Source organism: Mirounga angustirostris, unplaced genomic scaffold, assembly GCF_029215605.1.
Source record: "Mirounga angustirostris isolate CCGP_5_RB_7025 unplaced genomic scaffold, mMirAng1.0.hap1 SCAF_15, whole genome shotgun sequence".
Taxonomy (NCBI): Eukaryota; Metazoa; Chordata; class Mammalia; order Carnivora; family Phocidae; genus Mirounga; species Mirounga angustirostris.
In genome coordinates, this window is record NW_026991723.1 from 44,799,268 (window position 1) to 44,822,802 (window position 23,535).

The 23,535-nt window shown below is 39.1% G+C and overlaps 1 protein-coding gene across 7 annotated transcripts in view; it reads left to right on the forward strand.

Annotated features, from left to right (window-relative positions):
- DENND4C (DENN domain containing 4C) overlaps nucleotides 1-23,535 on the forward strand; it is a 139,736-nt gene that overhangs the window by 14,665 nt on the left and 101,536 nt on the right. For 2 of the 7 annotated variants that reach the window (XR_010407641.1, XM_064579232.1), the window contains exons 1-2: nucleotides 7,233-7,465; nucleotides 19,438-19,759. Coding sequence is in view for 6 of the 7 variants with exons in the window: in XM_064579232.1 (XP_064435302.1) it covers nucleotides 7,441-7,465; nucleotides 19,438-19,759 (347 nt within the window). In the remaining variant the exon portion in view is untranslated. Of the gene's footprint in view, nucleotides 1-6,313; nucleotides 6,508-7,232; nucleotides 7,466-19,437; nucleotides 19,760-23,535 lie in introns of those variants that run through there. The other 5 variants (XM_064579236.1, XM_064579234.1, XM_064579233.1 and 2 more) reach the window with 4 other exon arrangements.

Genomic DNA, 23,535 nt, shown 5'->3' on the forward strand with positions numbered 1-23,535 from the left:
ACATGTTTTCATTTGTCATGATAGTGAATTTAGTGAAATTATTGATAAGGTTGGGTTTGAGTCTGTTACCTTGCTATTTTTATTTTATTTTATTTTTCCTTACTATTTATTTTTAATTTGTCCTTTTTTTTGCTTTTTTTTTTTTTAAGATTTTATTTATTTATTTGACAGAGAGCACAAGAACGCAAGAGTGGCAGGCAGAAGCTGGCTTCTACCTCGATCCTCGGACCCTGGGATCATGACCTGAGCTGAAGGCAGACTCTTTTTTTTTTTTTTTTTGGTAAAGATTTTATTTATTTATTTGAGAGAGAGCACATGATGGGGGAGGGTCAGAGGGAGAAGCAGACTCCCCGCTGAGCAGGGAGCCCGATGCGGGACTCGATCCCTAGACTCCAGGATCATGACCTGAGCTGAAGGCAGTTGCTTAACCAACTGAGCCACCCAGGCGCCCGATTTGAATATATTTTAGTATTCTCTTTATCTCCACATTGTCTTGTTAGCTATATGTCTTTTTTTTTTTTTTAAGTAGTTGCCTTAGGGCTTATAAATGCATCTTTATAACTCAGCACAGTTTATCTTCAAATAATACTATACTGTGGGGGTGCCTGGGTGGCTCAGTGGGTTAAGCATCTGCCTTCGGCTCAGGTCATGATCCCAGAGTTCTGGGATCGAGCCCCACATCGGGCTCCCTGCTCTGCAGGGAGTCTGCTGCTCCCTCTCCTGCTGCTGCTCCCCCTGCTTGTGCTCTCCCTCTCTCTCTCTGTCAAATAAATAAATAAAATCTTAAAAAATATATATTATACTATGTCATGTATAACCTAGGACTCTTTTTTTTTTTTAAAGATTTAATTTACTTCAGAAAGAGAGAGAGCACGAGCAGGCAGAGGGGCAGAGGCAGAGGGAGGGAGCGGGGAGCCCGATGCAAGGCTTGATCCCAGGACTCCAAGATCACGATCTGAGCCAAAGTCAGATGCCCAGCTGACTGAGCCACCCAGGTGCCCCAATAACCTAGGACAATTCAGTACAATTCTATTCTCTTCCATTCTTCTTCTTCATTAAAAACAAGATAATACTAGTTGTACTTTATTGGGTTGTTATGAGTGTGAAATGAGTTAATGCATGTAAAATACTTTGAACATAGTTCATGCTTTTATTTATATTGGGAATAATAGAAGAAAACTTCATTAGAATTTCTGAAATTCGCAGCTTATTTTTTTCCCAGCCTGCTTCAGCTACCTACTTCCATGATCACACCCAAGACTGTTGGTTCTCAATTCTGGCTGTACATTACAGTTAATTGAGCTGCTTAAAAATATTTATGGTAATATGCCACCTTCAAATTCTTATTTTATTGGTTTGATATGTATTTTTTAAAGAGTTCCAGCTGGTTCCATTGTGTAGTTAGTGCATTACCCTAGACTTTATGACCAAAATTTGTAACTGAAAGTATTTTAAGCATCTAACTGACTTCCTTCTCTTTTGCCAGCTTATATACTCTGGTACCCTATTCCGATATTCTTTAGTTTCCGTTGAGATCCAGGCCATTAGCCACACCACTTTTTCACTGTCTGTCATCCCCCACATATAGTAATTTCTTTGTTTACCCAGTTACATTGATTTAGTGAATAAAATTTTTAATGCCTACAAGTGTTCTATACCATTTTGTGGGATCAAGTTACCAATTCCCTCATTTCTCTCTTCCTTCACTATAATTGAGGCAAGGGGTACCTGGGTGGCTCAGTCAGTTAAGTTCCAGACTCTTTTTTTTTTTTAAGATTTTATTTATTTATTTGACAGAGAGAGACACAATGAGAGAGGGAACACAAGCAGGGGGAGTGGGAGTGGGAGAGGGAGAAGCAGGCTTCCCGCGGAGCAGGGAGCTTGATGTGGGGCTCGATTCCAGGACCCTGGGATCATGACCTGAGCTGAAGGCAGACGCTTAACGACTGAGCCACTCAGGCACCCCAAGTTCCAGACTCTTAATTTCAGCTCAGGTCATGATCTTAGGGTTGTGGAAACCGGCCTTTCGTCTGCTCCGCATTCAGCATGGAGTCTGCAGTCTGCTTGGGATTCTCTCTCTCCTTTTCCCTTTGCTCTTCTCCCTGCTCGTATGCTCTCTTTCTCTAAGATTTTATTTATTAATTTGAGAGAGAGAGAGAGAGAAGGCACAAATGGGGAGAGGGGCAGAAGGAGAGGGAGAAGCAGACTCCTAGCTGAGCAGGGAGCCTGACACAGGGCTCAATCCCAGGACCTCAAGGTCATGACCTGAGCCACCCAGGCACCCAAAATAAATATATTCTTTAAAACAAAACAAAGCAAAACTTACAATTGAGGCAAAACTTCACTTCTGATTAATTCATTACTTTGTGAACTCTACTTCATTGAACCTGAACAGCTGAGTGTGGTTGGAGAAAACAAACAAGAGTGCTAACTGGTCTCACTTTAAATTTATGGCCACAAATATCACTTGTGCCCCCAGCATTACTACTCATTTTGTTCTTCCACTTTCACTAATAAGAAAACCATTTAATCTCTTTTCTTTTCATGCTCTTGGCCATATATATATATATGTATGCCTTACTTTGCAAAGTAAAAATTGCACTGTAAAAATAAGCCCTTGTGTTACCACTTTCTTTCCCTCAGTTTTGCTTTATTTTTCTTCATAATACTAGTGTTTTCTGAAATTATTTACTTATAAGTTTATACTTGTATACTGATTATTTTCCAGCTATGATGTAAGTTCTATAAAGATAGGGCATTTGGTGTTTTCACTGCTTTAATTCCCAGCATTTAGAACAATGTCTGAGGCTCGGTCATAGTTTATTAATAAACCAGCAGTGATTGATTAGCAAACATAAGAGCTCTTTCCTATTAGCCACAAAACTGTAAAATACTTATGAATAGTCCACGCAAGACCTGGATGAAGAAGATTATGATACTTTGCTTAAAAGCTTTTTTATTTTATTTTATTTTATTTTTTAAAGATTTTATTTACTTATTCAACAGAGAGAGTGAGAGAGTACAAGCAGGGGGAGCAGTAGAGGGAGAAGAAGAAGCGGGCTTCCTGCTGAGCAGGGAGCCTGATGCGGGACTCCATCCCAGGACCCTGAGATCATGACCTGAGCCGAAGGCAGACGCTTAACCATCTGAGCCACCCAGGCGCCCCGCTTAAAAGCTTTTTTAAAAAAAGACTTGAGGGGCGCCTGGGTGGCTCAGTCGTTAAGCGCCTGCCTTCAGCTCAGGTCATGATCCCAGGGTCCTGGGATCGAGCCCCGCATCGGGTTCCCTGCTTGGCAGGAAGCCTGCTTCTCCCTCTCCCACTCCCCCTGCTTGTGTTCCCTCTCTCACTGTGTCTCTCTCTGTCAAATAAATAAATAAAAATCTTAAAAAAAAAAAAAAAAGACTTGAATAAAATGGAGAGTCATATCATGCTCCTGAGTAGGGAACTTAATATTGTAAAGATGTCTATTCTCCTTAAATTGTGTTTTTTTTTTTTTTTAAAGATTTTTAAAATTTTATTTATTTGACAGAGAGAGAATGCGAGAGAGGGAACACAAGCAGGGGCAGAGCGAGAGGGAGAAGCAGGCTTCCCACTGAGCAGGGAGCCCGATGCAGTGCTCGATCCCAGGACCCTGGGATCACGACCTGAGCCGAAGGCAGATGCTCAACGACTGAGCCACCCAGGCGCCCCAATAAACTGTGTTTTGAGCAGTTCTAAAAAGATCTCAGCTTCCACCCCCTGCCCTCCCCCAACCTCCACTGAAACTTGATAAGCTTGGATGAATAAGGCTGGAAAGTCTTTAAAAAAAGGGGGGAGAGGATGAAGAGGAGATTTATCTGCCAGATCAGAAAACATTTAGAACTATTATAATTAAGTATGGGTGATACCAGCTTGAAAAGTGGCTAATGAAACAAAACAAAGGTTGGATTTTATAGGATTATATAAGATATTCGTATATGAGAAAGATGAGAAAAGAATTATTCAGGGGTGCCTGGGTGGCTTAGTCGTTAAGCTTCTGCCTTTGGCTCAGGTCATGATCCCAGGGTCCTGGGATCGAGCCCCGCATCGGGCTCCCTGCTCAGCGGGAAACCTGCTTCTCCCTCTCCCACTCACCCTGCTTGTGTTCCCTCTCTCACTGTGTATCTCTCTGTCAAATAAATAAATAAAATCTTTAAAAAAAAAAAAAAGAATTATTCAGTAAGTTAACCTTCTGTAATAAGTAGAGGGCACAGTTCTAAATTTTATTCTGTAGAGCATTTTATTTTCTTCTTTTTTTTTCTTTTTTTTAAAGTTAAATTCAATTAATTAACATATAATGTATTATTTGTTTCAGGGGTACAGGTCTGTGATTCATAAGTCTTATATAATACCCAATGCTCATTACAACACATACTCTCCCAATGTCCATCACCCAGTTACCCCATCCCCCGACTCCTCTCCCCTCCAGCAACCCTGAATTTGTTTCCTAAGATTAAGAGTCTCTTATGGTTTGTCTCCCTCTCTGGATTCATCTTGTTTCATTTTTTTTTCTCTTCCCCTATGATCCTCTGCTTCGTTTCTTAAATTCCACATATCAGTGAGATTATATGATAATTTCTTTCTCTGATTGACTTATTTCGCTTAGCATTATACTCTCTAGTTCCATCCACGTAGTTGCAAATGGCAAGATTTCGTTTTTGATGGCTGCATAATGTGTGTGTGTGTGTGTATCTCCATCCCATCTTCTTTATCCATTCACCTGTGATGGACATCTGGGCTCTTTCCATAATTTAGCTATTGTGGACATTGCTGCTATAAATATTGGGGTGCAGGTGCCCCTTTGGATCACCCCCTTTGTATCTTTGGGGTAGATAGCCAGCAGTGTGGATGCTAGGTCTTAGGGTAGCTCTATTTTTAACATCTTGAGGAACCTCCATACTGTTTTCCGGAATGGCTGCACCAGTTTGCATTCCCACCAACAGTGTAAGAGGGTTCCCCTTTCTCCGCATCCTCGCAAACATCTGTTGTTTCCTGACTTGTTAATTTTAGCCATTCTGACTGGTGTGAGGTGGTATCTCATTGAGGTTTTGATTTGTATTTCCTTGATGCCAAGTGATGTTGAACACTTTTTCATGTTCTTTTGGCCATTTGGATGTCTTTGCAGAAAGGTCTGTTCAGGTCTTCTGCCCATTTCTTGATTGGATTATTTGTTCTTTGGGTGTTGAGTTTGATAAGTTCTTTATAGATTTTGGATACTAGCGCTTTAGCTGATAATGTCATTTGCAAATATCTTCTCGCATTCTGTTGATTGTCTTTTGGTTTTGTTGACTGTTTCCTTTGCTGTGCAAAAGCTTTTTATCTTGATGAAGTTGCAATAGTTCATTTTTGCCCTTGCTTCCCTTGCCTTTAGTGATGTGTCTAGGAAGAAGTTTCTGTGGCTGAGGTCGAAGAGGTTGCTGCCTGTGTTCTCCTCAAGGATTTTGATGGATTCCTGTCTCACATTTAAGTCTTTCAACCATTTTGAGTCTATTTTTGTGTGTGGTGTAAGGAAATGGTCCAGTTTCATTCTTCTGCATGTGGCTGTCCAGTTTTCCCAACACCATTTGTCGAAGAGACTGTCTTGTTTCCACTGGATATTCTTTCCTGCTTTGTCGAAGATTAGTTGACCATAGAGTTGAGAGTCCATTTCTGGGTTCTCTGTTCTGTTTCATTGATCTGTGTGCCTGTTTTTGTGCCAGGACCATACTGTCTTGATGATGACAGCTTTGTAATAGAGCTTGATGTAGAGCATTTTTTTTTTATTTTTAGAATTTTTATTTATTTATTTGACAGATAGTGAGAGCAGGAACACAAGCAGGGGGAGTGGGAGAGGGAGAAGCAGGCTTCTCGCCAAGCAGGTAGCCTGACACGGCTCGATCCCAGGACCCTGGGACCATGACCTGAGCCGAAGGCAGACGCCCAATGACTGAGCCACCCAGGTGCCCCTTGATGTAGAGCATTTTTAAAGCAGTGATCCCCATTAGGTATATTTGAGGTGTGTGGACCCTGTTACTCTTTACAGTTAGGCATCTAGTTAACTAGACCTAATCCTTAGGTCACCTTGTGTTTTGTTTGTTTTTAAGATTTTATTTATTTATTTAACAGAGAGAGAGAGAGAGAGAGAGAGAGAGGGAGGGAGGGAGGGAGGCAGGGAAGTAGAGAGATCACCAGTAGGCAGAGTGTCAGGCAGAGGGAGAAGGAGAAGCAGGCTTCCCACTGAGCAGAGAGCCTGATGCAGACTCAATCCCAGGACCCTGGGATCATGACCTGAGCTGAAGGCAGACGTTTAACTGACTGAGCTACCCAGGTGCCCCCAGGTCATGTTGTGTTTTATAAAATATTCCTCTTATTCCTTGACAGCTTAATTTTTTTTTTAAGTAGGCTCCACACCCAGCGTGGAGCCCAGCATGGGGCTTGAACTCACAACCCTGAGATCAAGACCTGAACTGAGATCAAGAGTCAGCCGCTTAACCAACTGAGCCACCCAGGTGCCCCAAGTTTAATTTTTTGATCTGATAGCATGTTTACCTCTCTTCCTTTTAATTTGCTATAATTTCAACTATGTGTTTAGTAGTCAAATAAACTTAATAGAATTTCTTGTAAACTAACACTAAATAGACTTTGAATGAGAGACTGAAATGCATCAAGGTTATATGTTTTGCTGCTTTGTGATATGTCATGTAGATCTTCATGGCTGGCTCTGAGCTATGACCTGAGCTGAAGGCAGATACTTTTTTTTTTTTTTTAAGATTTTATTTATTTATTTGACAGAGAGAGAGATAGCGAGAGCAGGAACACAAGCACGGGGAGTGGGAGAGGGAGAAGCAGGCCTCCCGCCGAGCAGGGAGCCCGATGTGGGACTCGATCCCAGGACCCTGGGATCATGACCTGAGCCGAAGGCAGACGCTTAACGACTGAGCCACCCAGGCGCCCTGAAGGCAGATACTTAACCAGCTGAGCCACCCAGCACCCCTTCCCCTCTACTTCTGTTGAAATCTTGGAGGACATGAACTGCTTTTTAAAAAACTTTTAATTTCAGGGCACCTGGGTGGTTTAGTCAGTGAAGCATCCGACTCAGGTGCCCCCTTGACTAGAATTCTCCCCTTTAGTTTGAGGTTGTCTAATCCCTCATGATCAGATTAAGGCTATGCATTTTTTAAAATCAGGAATATTACATAACTAATGTGGTGTCCTTGGTGCATCACATCAGAACGCATGTAATATCAGTTTGACTAATCATTAATGATGTTAATTTTGATTATTTGGTTAAAGTGGTGGCCACCAGCTTTCTCTGGTGATAACATTTTCTCCTTTTTTTTTGGAGAGGGTGGGGAAGAGCAGAGATAGAATCTTAAGCAGACTGTGACGTGGGCTGATCCCACAACCCTGACATCATCACCTGAGCCGAAATCAAGAATCGAATGCTTAACCAGCTGAGCCACCCAGGTGCCCTAATACATTTTATTCTTTTGTAATTATTAGTATCTGGGAAAAGGCCTTGAGATTGTATAAATATCCTGTATTCAACAGCCTTCTGCGCAGAGATTTTAGCATCCACTCGTAATTCTTGCTTGAAACTGAATACTGTGTTGATTGTAAAATGGTTTTTGATCATTCCTTCTATGTTTATTAGTTGGCATTCTGTTGTGAAGAAACTTATTTCCCTCACCTTCATTCATTTATTTTAAAATATCAGTGTAGACTCAAGGCTTAAAAAAGTCAGTGTATTATATAATCCATTATTGTCATTCATTTTGATATTAAAATTATTCCCAGTCTGGCCAGTGGGAGACTCTGCAAGCTAGATCCTGTGTCCTTTTGATAGGACCCCATTAGTCTTTGAGTAGTGTTTTTGTTTCTTATTTTTTCTTCTTCTTCTTAAGTAAGGTATTCTAGGTACATCTTGCGCTTTTTTTTTTTTTTTTTTTTTAAAGTAGGCTCACACCTAGCATGGAGCCCAACATGGGGCTTGAACTTAAAACCATGATATCAAAACCATGATATCAAGACCTGGGCTGAGATCAAGAGTTTGACACTTAACTGACCAAGCCACTCAGGCTCCCCTATCTTGTGCTTTTCTTGCCCAACCTTGGAATTGGTCATTTCTCCAAGAAGGTCTAGTATCGTTTGGTGAGGAATGGTCTTAAGAAACAAAGATTTAGGTGCTGAGTATGTTTGTTGCTGGTGGGGTGACATTGTTTTTGGGTTTCCTTTTCAGTAGATAGGAGGAGACATATATACACACTTTTTTTTTTTTTTTAAAGATTTTATTTATTTATTTGAGAGAGAATGGGAGAGAGCACATGAGAGGGAGGAGGGTCAGAGGGAGAAACAGACTCACTGCCGAGCAGGGAGCCCAATGCGGGACTCGATCCCAGGAGTCCAGGATCATGACCTGAGCCAAAGGCAGTCGCTTAACCAACTGAGCCACCCAGGCGCCCCATATATACACACTTTTAACAGCTTTATTGATAAATAATTCACATATCACACAATTCATGTTTTTAAAGTATACAATTCATTGGTTTTTAGCATAGTCACAGATTGCTCAACCATGACCACAATCAGTTTTTCTTTTTTTTTTTTTTTAAAGATTTTATTTATTTATTTGACAGAGAGAGACACAGTGAGAGAGGGAACACAAGCAGAAGGGAGTGGGAGAGGGAGAAGCAGGCTTCCCGCTGAGCGGAAAGCCCGATGTGGGGCTTGATCCCAACCTGAGCCGAAGGCAGACACTTAACGACTGAGCTACCCAGGTGCCCCACCACAATCAGTTTTATCACCCCTAAAAGAAACCCCATGCCCATTAGAATAATTCCCCATTTCCTCCATCCCCCCAATCTAGGCAGCTGCCAATTGACTTTCTCTTTTTATAGATTGCCTATTTAGGACATTTTGTATAGATGGAACCATACTATATGTGGTATTTTGTGACTGACTTCTTCCACTTAGTGTAATGTTTTTAGGGTTTATCCATGTTTAGCATGTATCAGTAAGTACTTAATTCCTGTTTATTGCTGAAGATAGTCCATTGTATGGATGTACCACATTTTATTTATCCCCTCATCTGTTGGTGGACATTTGTGCTGTTTCCATTTTTTGGGGATCTAGTATAAATAATGTTGACACAGATATTTAAAATTTTTTATTTTTTAAATATTTATTTATTTATTTATTTATTTATTTTTAGATTTTATTTATTTATTTGAGAGACAGAGAACATGAGAGGGAGGAGGGTCAGAGGGAGAAGCAGACCCCCCGCTGAGCAGGGAGCCCGATGTGGGACTCGATCCCGGAACTCCAGGATCATGACCTGAGCCGAAGGCAGTCGCTTAACCTAACTGAGCCACCCAGGCGCCCCTATTTATTTATTTTTATGAGAGAGTGAGAGCAAGAGAGATCACAGACGGAGAGGGAGAAGCAGACTCGCCACTGATCAGGGAACCTGATGTGGGGCTTGATCCCAGGACCCTGAGATCGTGACCTGAGCCAAAGGCAGGAGATGCTCAACTGACTGAGCCACATAGGCGCCCCTAAAAATTTTTATTTTTGAATTATTTTAGATTTACTGAAAAGTTGAAAATACAGAGAATTCCTGTATTTTTCTATGGTTAACATCTTACATTACCATAGTACATTTGTCAAAACTAAGACAACGTTGGGGCGCCTGGGTGGCTCAGTTGGTTAAGCGACTGCCTTCGGCTCAGGTCATGAGCCTGGAGCCCCAGGATCGAGTCCCGCATCAGGCTCCCTGCTCAGCGGGGAGTCTGCTTCTGCTTCTGACCCTCTCTCCTCTCGTGTTCTCTCTCTCATTCTCAGATAAATAAATAAAATCTTTAAAAAAAAAACAAAAACAAAGACAACATTGTTATATTGATTTTAACTAAAATCCAGATTTTATTTTAATCTCACCAGTTTTTATGTTAATGTGCTTTTTCTGTTCTATATTTCAATTCAGGGTACCACATTACATTTAGTACATAGAATGTTTGAACTATACCACTATAAACCATACCCTAGTGTCTAAGGTCAGGATTTTGTTTTCAGTTCTTTATGTTAAATTGTTTAAATTACTTGTATTAGTTCTTTTTTCATTCCCTCTTATGTGATTATATTGTCAATTTGGTATGTAGTTAGGTTTATTGGCTCATATATTTATAATGGTGAAGTTAGGTATTTAACCACATCAACAACTTTTTATTTTTTTTAAAGATTTTATTTATTTATTTGAGAGAGAGAGAGAATGAGAGACAGAGAGCATGAGAGGGAGGAGGGTCAGAGGGAGAAGCGGACTCCCTGCCGAGCAGGGAGCCTGATGCGGGACTCGATCCTGTGACTCCGGGATCATGACCTGAGCCGGAGGCAGTCGCTTAACCAACTGAGCCACCCAGGCGCCCCTCAAAAACTTTTTTTAAAGATTTTATTTATTTGTTAGAGAGAGAGAGAGAGAGAGAGAGAGAGAGAAAACACAAGCAGGAGTAGAGGCAAAGGGAGAGAGAGAAGCAAACTTCCCGCCGACCTGGGAGCCTGACATGGGGCTCGATCCCAGGACCCTGAGATCATGACCTGAGCCGAAGGCAGATGCTTAACCATCTGAGCCACCCAGGCGCCCCTCAAAAAAAAATTTTTAATGGAATTTAGAAATTGTTCTTTTCTAGACTTTTAATTTAAACTTTGAATATACCCTGCTTAATGTGTTTTGTTTGAACTTAGTGGTGTTTACAAGAATTCTGAATTAGTTGCCGATATTTTAAAACTTGGAGACATAAAAATCCTGATTTCTGGCTTCTTTTAAGAAGGCAAAAAAGAAATTCTGGTTTTGCCAAGTCCATTTGGCAACAATTGGATGGATCTGACTAGTAGTGGCTGCCTGTATTCTCTAGTTCCCACAGACTCTCATATCCTGCTTGACCCCTTTAGGTATTTGTGTTTGCAGCCTTTCTTTACAACCCTCCTTCTTTTTTTTTTTTTTTTTTTTTTAAAGATTTTATTTATTTATTTGAGAGAGAGAATGAGAGAGAGTACATGTGAAGGAGGAGGGTCAGAGGGAGAAGTAGACCCCCCGCTGAGCGGGGAGCCCGATGTGGGACTCGATCCAGGGACTCCAGGATCATGACCTGAGCCGAAGGCAGTCGCTTAACCAACTGAGCCACCCAGGCGCCCTACAACCCTCCTTCTTGATAAAACTTTCAGTGGCAGGTGCAACAGTAGCGAATTACACTGCTTTGTGTTCTGAAAAAGGAACTGATTTTGTCTGAAATGACTTTTTCATTTTGTAATTTCATGACCCAGCCAGTGTAGCTCATGTTGATAATGCTTTCTAAATGGATTCACCAAGGCCCTATTTTAAATTGCTTAAATGTAGCAAAGAACTTTGATAAAACGTTTAAATAACATTCACCATTCATTCTGCATGGTTTGGAACACCAAGGAACACGGAGATATTTTTGAAGCCTTAAACAAATCTTTTTGTTACAGTGAGAGAATTGTGTAAACTACATTTAGCTTTATAGATTGAAGTTATTGACATTTTGTTGATATTAACAGCATTTATTCATTAAAGTGTATGCCATTCTAAACAGTAGGGTGAAATGAAATTGATTCTGAAAGATTATCTTAGCAGTAGTTGCAAAATGAAATTTAATTACTAGATTCTATATGTGTTAGTTTTTATAAATATTTTAATATTTTTCAAAAGCTTTTGTTAATACAGAGTAATTTTTATTGGAGATAGAGATGGCCATTTCATAATGATAAGGGGTCAGTTAATCGAAAGGATATAGCAATTCTAAATGTTTATGCCCTTAATAATGGAGCTTCAAAACACATGAAGCAAAAACTGATAAGAATTGAAAGGAGAAATAGACTGCAAATCTGCAATTATAGTCAGAGATTTTAATATTGTTCTCTTAATAGTAGAACAAGCGGACAGAAAATCAAGGATAGACTTGAACAACACTATTAACCTACTTGATTGACACTTGTAGAGCCCTCTGTTCAACAACAGAATGTACATGCTGAAGTGCTAAAGTACACATGGTCTGTTTGTCAAGATAGGTCTTATCCTTAGCCATGAAAGTAGGCTCAATAAATGTAAAAGAATTAGAGTCATACATAGTATATTCTCTGACCACAGTGTAATTAAATTAGAAATTAATAACCAAAGATTCTTGGAAAATTCCCAACTACAAAATTTGGAAACTGAAAAACATACTTTTAAATAGTGCATTGGTCAAAGAAAATACCTTAAGAAAGGGAAATTAAAAAGTGTTTTGAACTGAATAAAAAGAAAACGTACACAAATTTTTGGATGCCACTAAAACATTATGTGGGGAATTTGTAACACTAAATACTTACAATAGAGAAGAAAGGTCTCAAATCAGTGACTTCAGCTTCCACCTCAAGAAACTAGAAAAAGAGTGAATTAAATTTTGCATAAACAGAGGGAAGGAAATAATAAAGATCAAAATAGAAATCAGTGAAATATAAAACAAAAGCAATAGAAAAAAATTAATGAAACCAAAAGCTGTCTTCGAGAAGATAATAAAATTGATAAATTTCAGGGCGCCTGGGTGGCTCAGTTGGTTAAGTGTCTGCCTTTGGGGTCCTGGGATCAAGTCCCCATCAGGCTCTCTGCTCATTGGGGAGTCTGCTTCTCCCTCTCCTTCTGCTCTTCACCCCCACCCCCAGCTCACGTTCTCTCTCTCTCTCTCTTTCTCTCTCAAATAAATAAAATCTTTTTTTTTTTTTTAAAGATTTTATTTATTTGAGAGAGAGCTCATGAGAGGGGGGAGGGTCAGAGGGAGAAGCAGACTCCCTGTTGAGCAGGAAGCCCGATGTGGGACTCGATCCCGGGACTCCAGGATCATGACCTGAGCCGAAGGCAGTCGCTTAACCAACTGAGCCACCCAGGCGCCCTCAAATAAATAAAATCTTAAAAAAAAAACAAACCATAAATTTCCAGCCAGACTGGTTAGGAAAAAAGAAGAACCAAATTACTAATATTGGGAATGAGAGAGGTGACATCACTACATATTCTACAGATATTAAAAGTATAATAAGGCAATATGATGAACAACTTTGTGCCAATAAATATGAGAATTTAGGTGAAATGGACAAATTTCTTGAACGACACTGCTATATACTGATTGTCCCCTCCCCCTCTTCTGATGTTGAAACCTAATCCCCAGGCTGATGGTATTTGGAGGTGGGGCTTTAGGAGGTATTTCAGTCCTGAGGGTAAAACCCTCCTGAGGGGAATTAGTGCCTTTTAAAAAAAGAGATTCCAGAGAGATTCCCTCGCTCCTTTTCAATCATGTGAAGTTACAGTGGAAAGACAGCCTTCTAGGAACTAGGAAGCCAGCCCTCACTAGGCAGTGAATCCACCAGTGCCTTATCTTGGACTTCCCAATCTCAAGAACTGTGAGAAACAAATTTCTGTTGTTTATAAGACACCCAGTCTATGGTATTCTGGTATAGCAGCCTGAATGGACTAAGACACAAACAATGAAAGTTTATTCAAGAGGAAGTAGGTAACCTAATAGCCTGTATGCGTTAAAGGAATTGAATTTAGAGTTATAAAAACCTACCTACAAAGAAAACTCCAGACCCAAATGATTTCTCAGGTGAATTCTATCAAACATTTAAGGAAGAAATAATACCAATTCTATACAGACTGCCCCAGAAACTTGAAGAGGAGGAAATTCTTCTCAACTCATTCTGTGAGACTATCATTACCTTGGTATCAAAACCAGATAAAGACATTAGGAAAAAAGAAAACTACAGACCAGTATCCTTCATTAACATATATAAAATTTCAAGCAAAATTTTAACAGAATTCAAGAATATATAAAGGGGATAATATATCATGACCAAGTGGGGTTTATTTTAGGAATTCAGTGTTGATTAATAACTTGAAAATTAATCATTGTAATTCACTATGTTAAACAAAGAGAAGTGTTTCATGTCAGTAGGTGCAGAAAAAGTGTGTGATAAAGTCTAACATATATTCCTGATAAAAGTCTCAGGATTAGAAAGAACTTGATAAGGAGCAAATATTTTTTTTTTTTAAAGATTTTATTTATTTATTCATGAGAGACAGAGAGAGAGACAGAGGCAGAGGGAGAAGCAGGCTCCCCGCGGAGCAGGGAGCCCGATGTGGGACTCGATCCCAGGACCCTGGGATCATGACCTGAGCGGAAGGCAGACGCTTAACCGACTGAGCCACCCAGGCGTCCCGATAAGGAGCAAATATTTATGAAAAACTTACAAGTAACATCATATTTACTGATAAAAGACTGAATGCTTTCCCTGTGAGATTAGGAACAAAATGAAGATGTCTACTCTCAACATTTCTCTCTCTTTAAAAAAAAAAAAAATTCATTGATTTATTTAAATAATGTCTGTACCCAGCATGGGGCTTGAACTTACGACCCCAAGATCAAGAGTCACATGCTCTACTGACTGAGCCAGCCAGGTGCCTCTCTCTTTTTTTTTTTTTTCTTTTAAATCAAAGAAATGTGTATTAAAACCTCTCTATACCAATTTTACTCTAACACAATAAACATAAATACAGTTGTAACACCCATTGGACCATAGATACATTACTGTTGCCATGGTAAATTGGTATATTCTTTTCAAAAGGCAAGAAGCATATAGTAATAGTTACACATGGGTTTATACTCTGATCTAGAAAGCTGATTCTGGGAGTTTACTCTGTAACTTAACTGAAGCCTAGAAGGTTAATATGGAGAGATGCTTATTGATACATTCTCTCTTTTTATTGTAGCAAATATATATAACATTTATCATTTTAACCATTTGTAAGTATACACTTCAGTGGCATTAAATACATTGGCAGTGTTGTATAACCATTGCCACTGCTATACCCAAAACTTTTCCGTCGTCTCCAGCATAAACTCTCTACCCATTAAACAGTAACTCTCCATTTTCCCCCCTCCCAGCCCCTGATAACCTCTACTTTATGTCTCTAGGAATTTATTCAGTATACCTCATGTAGGAGCCATATAATATTTGTTCTTCTGTGTCTTTCTGGGGGTTATTTCACTTAGCATAAAGTTTTCAGAGTTCATCCATGTTACAGCATTTATCAAAATTCAGTTCCTTTTTATGAATGAATAATATTCTGTTGTATAGATATATCACATTATGTTTATCCATTCATTTTTTGGGTGGATATTTGGATTGTTTTTACCATTTGATTATTGTGAATAATGCTGCTATGACTAATGATGCCGAGCACCTTTTCATGTGCTTAAGGTCATTTGTATATCTTCTTTGGTCAGCATTTCTTTTGAACACTGTACTGGATGTTCTACTCAGTACCGTAAGACAAGAAAAAGAAATAAAAGGCATCTGTATTGGAAAGAAAGAAGTAAAATTGTCTTTATTCATAGATACATTATCTGTGTAGAAAATTTGATGGTACCTACAAAACTCTACAACTTGTAAGCAACTGTATGAAGATTGCACTGTGTAAGATAAAGATATAAAATCAATTGTATTTCTATGTAGTAGCAAAGAATAATGGGAAACTGAGTTAAAAAGGAATAGTGTCGTTTTCAATAGCATTAATTATTACGTACTTAAGCAAAATCTGATAAGATGTGAAGGACATATGCTGTAAACTACAAACATGGATGAGAGAAATTTTTATAAATCTAAGTAAATGCAGAGATTAACCTTGTTCATGGGTTTGAAGACTCAGTATTGACAGTTTTCCTTAAATTGACTTACAGTTTCAACACAATTCTAGTTAAAATCCTAATAGGCTTTTTTTGGTGGTAGAAATGGACAGGCTGATTCTAAAATGCTTATGGAAATGTAGAGGACCTAGAATAGAATAATCAAAACAATTTTGAAAAAGAACAGAGTTGAAGACTAACACTTCCTGATTTCAAGATTTATTATAAATTATGGTAATCAAAATCATTTGGTACTGACATATAAACATATAGATTAGTGGAATAAAGAATCCAGAGATGAATATAAACATGTTGGGCAGTTGGTTTTTGAATAAAGATACAAAGGCAAAACAGTGGAGAAAAGTTAGTTTTTTCAACCAGTGGTGCTGGAAAAATTGAATATCTATATGTAAAAAGTGAATCTTTATTTATACCTCCACTATATACAAAAACTAACTTAAGATGGATCATAGACTTAAATGTAAAACTTGAAATTATGAAATTTTTAGAGGAAAACATTGGAGAAAACCTTTGTGACCTTAGATGACACAGTGATTTCTTAAATATGATACCACAAGCATGACCCATAAAAGAACAGATTGGTAAGTTGGACTTCATCAAAAATAAAAACTTCTGCTTTTAAAAGATATTATTAGAGTAAAAAGACAAGTCATAGATTGGGAGAAAATATTTGCTAAGCATATGCCTAATAAATGATTTTTCTATAGAATATATAAAGAACTTTTAAAACTCAAGAATGGGGGTGCCTGGGTGGCTCAGTCAGTTGAGCATCTGACTCTTGGTTCGACTCGGATCGTGATCTCAAGGTTGTGAGATTGAGCCCCATGTGGGGCTCTGCGCTCAGCGGGGAGTTGGCTTGTCCCTCTCCCTCCCCCCTGCCCGTCCCCTTCTGTCCTTCTCCCAGCTTGTGCACAAGCTCTCTCCTTTTCTCTCTCTCGAAAGTAAGTAAATAAATAAGTAAAATTTTAAAAACGAACAAACAAAAAACAACTCAAGAATGAGTAAACAAACAGCCCAAGTAGAAAATGGGCAAAGATTTGAACAGAAACTTCACTGAAGAAAATGCATGGATGGAAAATAAGTACATGAAAATGTGGTTAACATCACTCACTAGTCATTAGGAAGATGCAAATTAATAGGTGCCTGGGTGACTCAGTCAGTTGAGCATTGGACTCTTGATTTCAGGGTTGTGAGTTCAAGCCCTGAGTTGGGCTCCACGCTAGTTGTGGCGCCTACTTAAAAAAAAAAAAAAGATGCAAATTAAAATGATAGTTAAGTATCACTGTAGGCATATTAGAGTATCTACATTTAAAAGACTGATCATATAGAGCTTCAGAGAGGATGTGGAACAACTGGAAGTCTCATATACTGAGGGTAGGAATATAAAATGGTATACTCACTCTAGGAAACTCTTTGGCAGTTTTTTAGAACTATATATATCTAGCAGGTGATCCAATCCTTTCATCTTAAGAATTGACCTAGGGTAAATGAAAGCTTATGTCCGTAAGGCCTATACATGGTTATTTATGACAGCTTTATTTGTAGTAACTCCAAACTGAGAATAACCCAAATGTCTATTAATAAGGTAAATAGATAAACATGTTGTGGTATACTCAGCAATGGAATACTACTTAGCAATAAAAAGGGATGAGCGAGGGGCGCCTGGGTGGCTCAGTCGTTAAGCGTCTGCCTTCGGCTCACGTCATGATCTCCCGGGTCCTGGGATCGAGCCCCGCGTCGGGCTCCTGCTACGCGGGAAGCCTGCTTCTCCCTCTCCCACTCCCCCTGCTTGTGTTCCCTCTCTTGCTGTGTCTCTCTCTGGCAAATAAATAAATAAAATCTTTAAAAAAAAAAAAAAGGAGTGAGCGACACCTGGCTGGCTTAATTGGTAGGGCATGCGACTCTTCACCTCAGGGTTGTGAGTTGGGTATAGAGATTACTTAAAAAAATATTTTAGGGCGCCTGGGTGGCTCAGATGGTTAAGCGTCTGCCTTCGGCTCAGGTCATGATCCCAGGGTCCTGGTATCGAGTCCTGCATCGGGCTCTCTGCTCCTTGGGAGCCTGCTTCTCCCTCTGCCTCTCTCTCTCTCTGTCTGTCTCTCATGAATAAATAAATAAAATCTTTAAAAAAATATATTTTAAAAAATATAAAAAAGAAACTATTGATATAAACAATAGCATGAATGAATCTCAGTTATGAAAAAAGCTAGGCAAAAAAAGAATACATACTATATGATTCCATGTACATCAGTTCTAAAAACTATAGTGACTAAACAGATTACTCATTGGGGAGGAAGGGATATGACGGGGTATATGAAAATTTGGGGTTTTGATGGATAAGTTTACTATCTTGATTGTGGTAATGATTTCACAGGTGTATATATTTATGAAAATTTACACTTTAAATATGTACATTTTATTGTATGTCAGTTGTACTTAAATAAAGTTGTTTTTAAAAAGTATATAAAATAAAATCCATGGAAATATTTAAAACCTCAGAAGCTTAATTTTATTTTTAGAGGTGCTGAGTTTAGAGATAATAGAAATCTTGACTCAATGTTCATAATCTCTGGGTTTCTACCATGTATTACCTAAGTCTCTTAATATGTGTTTTCTATGATTTTGTCTTCCTTGATTATAGTATTTTATTTTATTTTTTTTTAAAGATTTTATTTATTTATTTGACATGGAGAGAATGAGAGACAGAGAGCATGAGAGGGAGGAGGGTCAGAGGGAGAAGCAGACTCCCTGCCGAGCAGGGAGCCCGATGCGGGACTCGATCCCGGGACTCCAGGATCATGACCTGAGCCGAAGGCAGCCGCCTAACCAACTGAGCCACCCAGGCGCCCTTCCTTGATTATAGTATTTTATGCTCTATCTGGTATTTATATAGGAAATACATCATGACTCCTAAACTTACTTAGTTTACGTGGTGTTTCCATAAAGTTTCTTAACCAGAAGGGACAGACTCCTAACTGGATTAGGAGACCAGTTTGATTATATTTATTACTATTACCTTTATTTATTTATTTATTTAGTCTTAGACCTTGACTTAATTCATGATGAACTCCATTCATTTGTTTAAATGTGAAGCTTAGCTTTAGGAATTTTGTAACCCAAAAGAGAATGATGTTTTAAATGGTCTGAATATTGTTCATGCAGTGCATTTTGCTGAAGCACCATAGCCCATAGCCCACCTCTGACAGTTTGATTCTTCTTTTTTTTTTTTTTTAAAGATTTTATTTATTTATTTGACAGAGAGAGACACAGTGAGAGAGGGAACACAAGCAGGGGGTGTGGGAGAGGGAGAAGCAGGCCTCTCGCGGAGGATGGAGCCCGATGCGGAGCTCAATCCCAGGACCCCGGGATCACGACCCAAGCTGAAGGCAGACGCCCAACGACCGAGCCACCCAGGCGCCCCCAGTTTGATTATTCGTAACAGGGCCTTCGCACATGAAAAGATCATAGTTGCCTTACAAATGAGTTGATGCTGTAAACTTGTACTTTATAGCAGGTAAAAGCTGACAAGATAATACCAAAACAGTCTGCTTCTCTGGAAGGACAACATTTTGATTATAAATCCAGCTGGGAAGTGCACTTAATTGATCACTGTTAACCCAGGAGTATTTTAATTTTAGTCAAGATAAAGTGTTTTATTTAATGGATGTCTTTTTTCTTTTTTTCCTCTTCTAGGAAATAAAATAGCAACAATGATAGAAGACAAAGGGCCAAGAGTGACTGACTACTTTGTTGTGGCAGGTCTCACTGACACATCGACTCTTTTAGATCAAGAAATAAATCGTTTAGACACTAAGTCAGCTGGGCCTAAAGCTCCAATTACAGACATTGCAGTTATTAACAAATCTGCTGGGGAAACAGTACCTGAAGGTTACACCTGTGTTGAAGCCACTCCATCAGCTCTCCAAGCAAATTTGAACTATGGAAGTCTGAAAAGCCCAGAACTTTTCCTCTGTTATAAGAGAGCAAGAGATAAACCACCCCTTACCGACATTGGGTATGGTACTTATTTTCTTTTGCTATAGTGAAGGAAATAGTATTTATTTAAAGTACATGGGAATAGAAATTTGAAATCCTTGATAGTTCTATTATTATTATTATTTTTTAAAGATTTTATTTATTTATTTGACAGAGAGAGACACAGCGAGAGAGGGAACACAAGCAGGGGGAGCCACAGAGGGAGAGGGAGAAGCAGACTTCCCGCTGAGCAGGGAGCCCGATGCGGGGCTCAATCCCAGCGCCCTGGGATCATGACCTGAGCCAAAGGCAGACGGTTAACGACTGAGCCACCCAGGCGCCCCGATAGTTCTATTATTATTTGTTACTTTAGGATCAAGTGTAGTAAGATATTACATCTCTCTATCCACCCTTACTGAATTTCTCTGCATTGTACTTGAATCATTAGATCATTTCCTTTCAAAAGATTGAAATGAAGGCATTAGAGCCTGAAATGTGATTCCATTTCTCTTGTACTTTTCAGATAAACTTATTAATTAAAAATAAAAGAACAAGAAGCTACAATAAAAGACTATATTTTTAAGGGGCTGCTTAGGTTATGTGATGAGGTTTTGTGAAGCCCTGAACTCATTTAACAAAGGAACATTCCTGTTTAAAAAAAAAAAAAAAATTGTGCTGTGTGGTTTTTAGTCCCAGGAGGGAGGAGGTATTTACAATTTAGAACGAGTATAGTTTTTATAAGGTATTTAGTATCTTAGTCCACAGCCAGAGAGGTACATTCTTTGTAAAAGCCCCTTTCCCAAAAATGTCTACATTGACCCTCTTTTGTAGATGAGATATGCTTTTAGAATACCTATAATTATTACTTTAATAGGTATACATGTCATGTATTAAGCTGTTCTGTTTATTATAATTACCATCAGTAAAAACATATAGGTACTTGAGAGCATCCTAGGAAGTATTTAGGATCAGCTTGTCCCTTTATGCAAAACACGGAGTTGGAATTTTGGTGGGGATTGCATTTAATCTATAGATCAAAGTAGGGAGTACGACCATCTTTATACCAGTTAAGTCTTCTAACATGAATATGAAATATCTTTCCCTTTTATTTAGGTCTTTAATTTCTTTCAGCAATGTTTTATTTAGTGTATAAGTCTTTCACCTCCTTGATTCATTTTATTCCTACATATTTTATTCTTTTGGATTCTATTAAAAATGGGATTGTTTTCAGGGCACCTGGGTGGCTCAGTCATTAAGCGCCTGCCTTAGGCTCAGGTCATGATCCCAGGGTCCTGGGACAGAGCCCCGCATCAGGCTCCCTGCTCGGCGGGAAGCCTGCTTCTCCCTCTCCCACTCCCCCTGCTTCTGTTCCCTCTCTCACTGTGTCTCTCTCTGTCAAATAAATAAATAAATAAATCTTAAAAAAAAAAAAAGGGATTGTTTTCTTAATTTCCTTTTTGGGTTGTTTATTGCTGTTTTATACAAACACAGCTGAATTTTAATTACATGTGTTAATCTTAAACCCTGCAACTTTGCTGAATTTGTTAGCTCTAATAGCTTTCTTTTGGATATTCAGGGTTTTTTTTAATATATAGGATCATGTCATCTGCAAATAGAGCTAGTTTTACTCCTTCCTTTGCAGTTTGTTGTATTTGCTCCCTTGTCTTATCGCTTCAACTAGAACTTAAACGTAGTGTTGGATAATGATGGTGAAAACAGGCATCCTTGGCTCATTCCTGATCTTAGGTGGAAAGCTTTCAGTCTTTCACCATTGAATATGATGTTAGCTGTGGGTTTTTCATAAATGCCTTTTATCATATTAAGAAAGGTCCCTTCTATTTCTGATTTTATGATTTTATCATAAAGTGTGTTGGATTTATTTCAAATGCCTTTTCTTTGTTAATTGAGATCATGTAGGTATTTCCTTCTTTCTGTTAATGTGAGGTATTACATTGATTTTCTTATGTTGAATCTCTTAATGTCATCACAATACCACTCTGTAGAAATGATTAATTACTTAATATCATCATATATCCAAATTTCCCTGATTGTCCCATGAAGTTGTTGTTGTTGTTTCTTAATGGTTGCTGGTTTTTCTGATAATAGTTGTTCAGATATTAAGAAAAGGTAGTAAGCTGCTCCATTTGACCACCACTTGTCTAAATCACCTCCTCTACTTTTGCAGTCGAGCTCTGGTGAAATGGTCCTAGGTCCTCATTATGTTCAGATTTCCAAAGTCAAAGGATGATTTGTCCTTACCTTACTTGACCTTTATGCAGCATCCATTTAACTCCGTTAGTATTGGCCACGCTGTTTAGCTCTGTGGTTTTCCTTTAAGTCAATACAGTTAGGATGGTGGTCATACAGCTTTATAGGATCATCAGGAACAGGAGGCAAGTTAGAAAGGTTGAGAAATGATTGGAATTGGATTAATAGAGGCTTTTTTTTTTTTTAAGATTTTTATTTATTTATTTGAGAGAGAGAGAAGGAGAGAGAGCACATGAGAGGGGGGAGGGTCAGAGGGAGAAGCAGACTCCCTGCCGAGCAGAGAGCCCGATGCGGGACTCCATCCTGGGACTCCAGGATCATGACCTGAGCCGAAGGCAGTCGCTTAACCAACTGAGCCACCCAGGCGCCCAGTAGAGGCTTTTTTGAAAGCTTGACTTAAAGAGAAAATAGTAATGGGCTTTGCTATTTAAGATGTGGTCCTTGAACCAGTATCATCCGTAGGGCCTGGGAACATGTTAGAAATTCAGAATCTCAGGCACTGCCCCAAACCTCCTTAATCGGAATCTGTATTTTAACAAAATCCCCAGAAGCAACGGTTGAGGATACCTGGGTGGGGGGGTGGGGTAAGGCAATACAGAGTCATGGGCTGTTTTTTAATTTCTTCCAGGGGATAACCTTGAACATCCCTACTTGAAGGAGAGACACCAATGGAAAAGAAAGGGTGAAAATAGAGGAATAAGGAGGTATTTGATAGAGTAAAATTATGAAACAGATGGAAGGGGCAATGTCAACAGCATAGGTGACTGGATTAGCCTTTAATGGGAGGGGCTTTTCCTTTGAGAAGGAGGTGAAAATTGGTATAAACACAAACTGTTGGTTGCAGGGGAGTAATTCAGGACATGTGATGGTTTTATGTCAGTTCTTTTCATTTTCTCTCTGAGTTTCTTAAGAAGATAGGTAATACCCATAGAAGGATGGGTATAGGGTAAAATTTTGGTAATATCCATGTCAGTTGATGGGAATCAAGCCAGGGACATAACTTGTGTTTCAGACTTAAGTGTTGACTGTCAGCCATCTCTCAAGGCCATCTTTTCATATCCTCCTCCCCATCCCCCCACTATACAGTCATAATTGAAAGGATGTGTAGCTTTCTTTTTTTTTTAAGATTTTATTTATTTATCTGAGAGAGAGAATGGGAGATAGAGAGCATGAGGGGGGAGGATCAGGGGGAGAAGCAGACTCCCCGCTGAGCAGGGAGCCCGATGCGGGACTCCATCCCGGGACTCCAGGATCATGACCTGAGCTGAAGGCAGTTGCTTAACCAACTGAGCCACCCAGGCGCCCCTGGATGTGTAGCTTTCAAAGATTGCTGTTCTCGTGGTTCAGGGGCACAACTTAAAATGATGACTTAGATAATTAATACCTTAGATACCTTCAGGTTGCAAGTGACTCATATACATCTTGTACTTCCCTAAGGCTTGTTATGATAGTTTACTGATCTAGTTTCCCAGAGTGTAGGTTGTCTTTTAGTTAATCATGATGGTAAATTTTTCTTTCCAGATCAAATAATTGTTAATACCTGGTGAC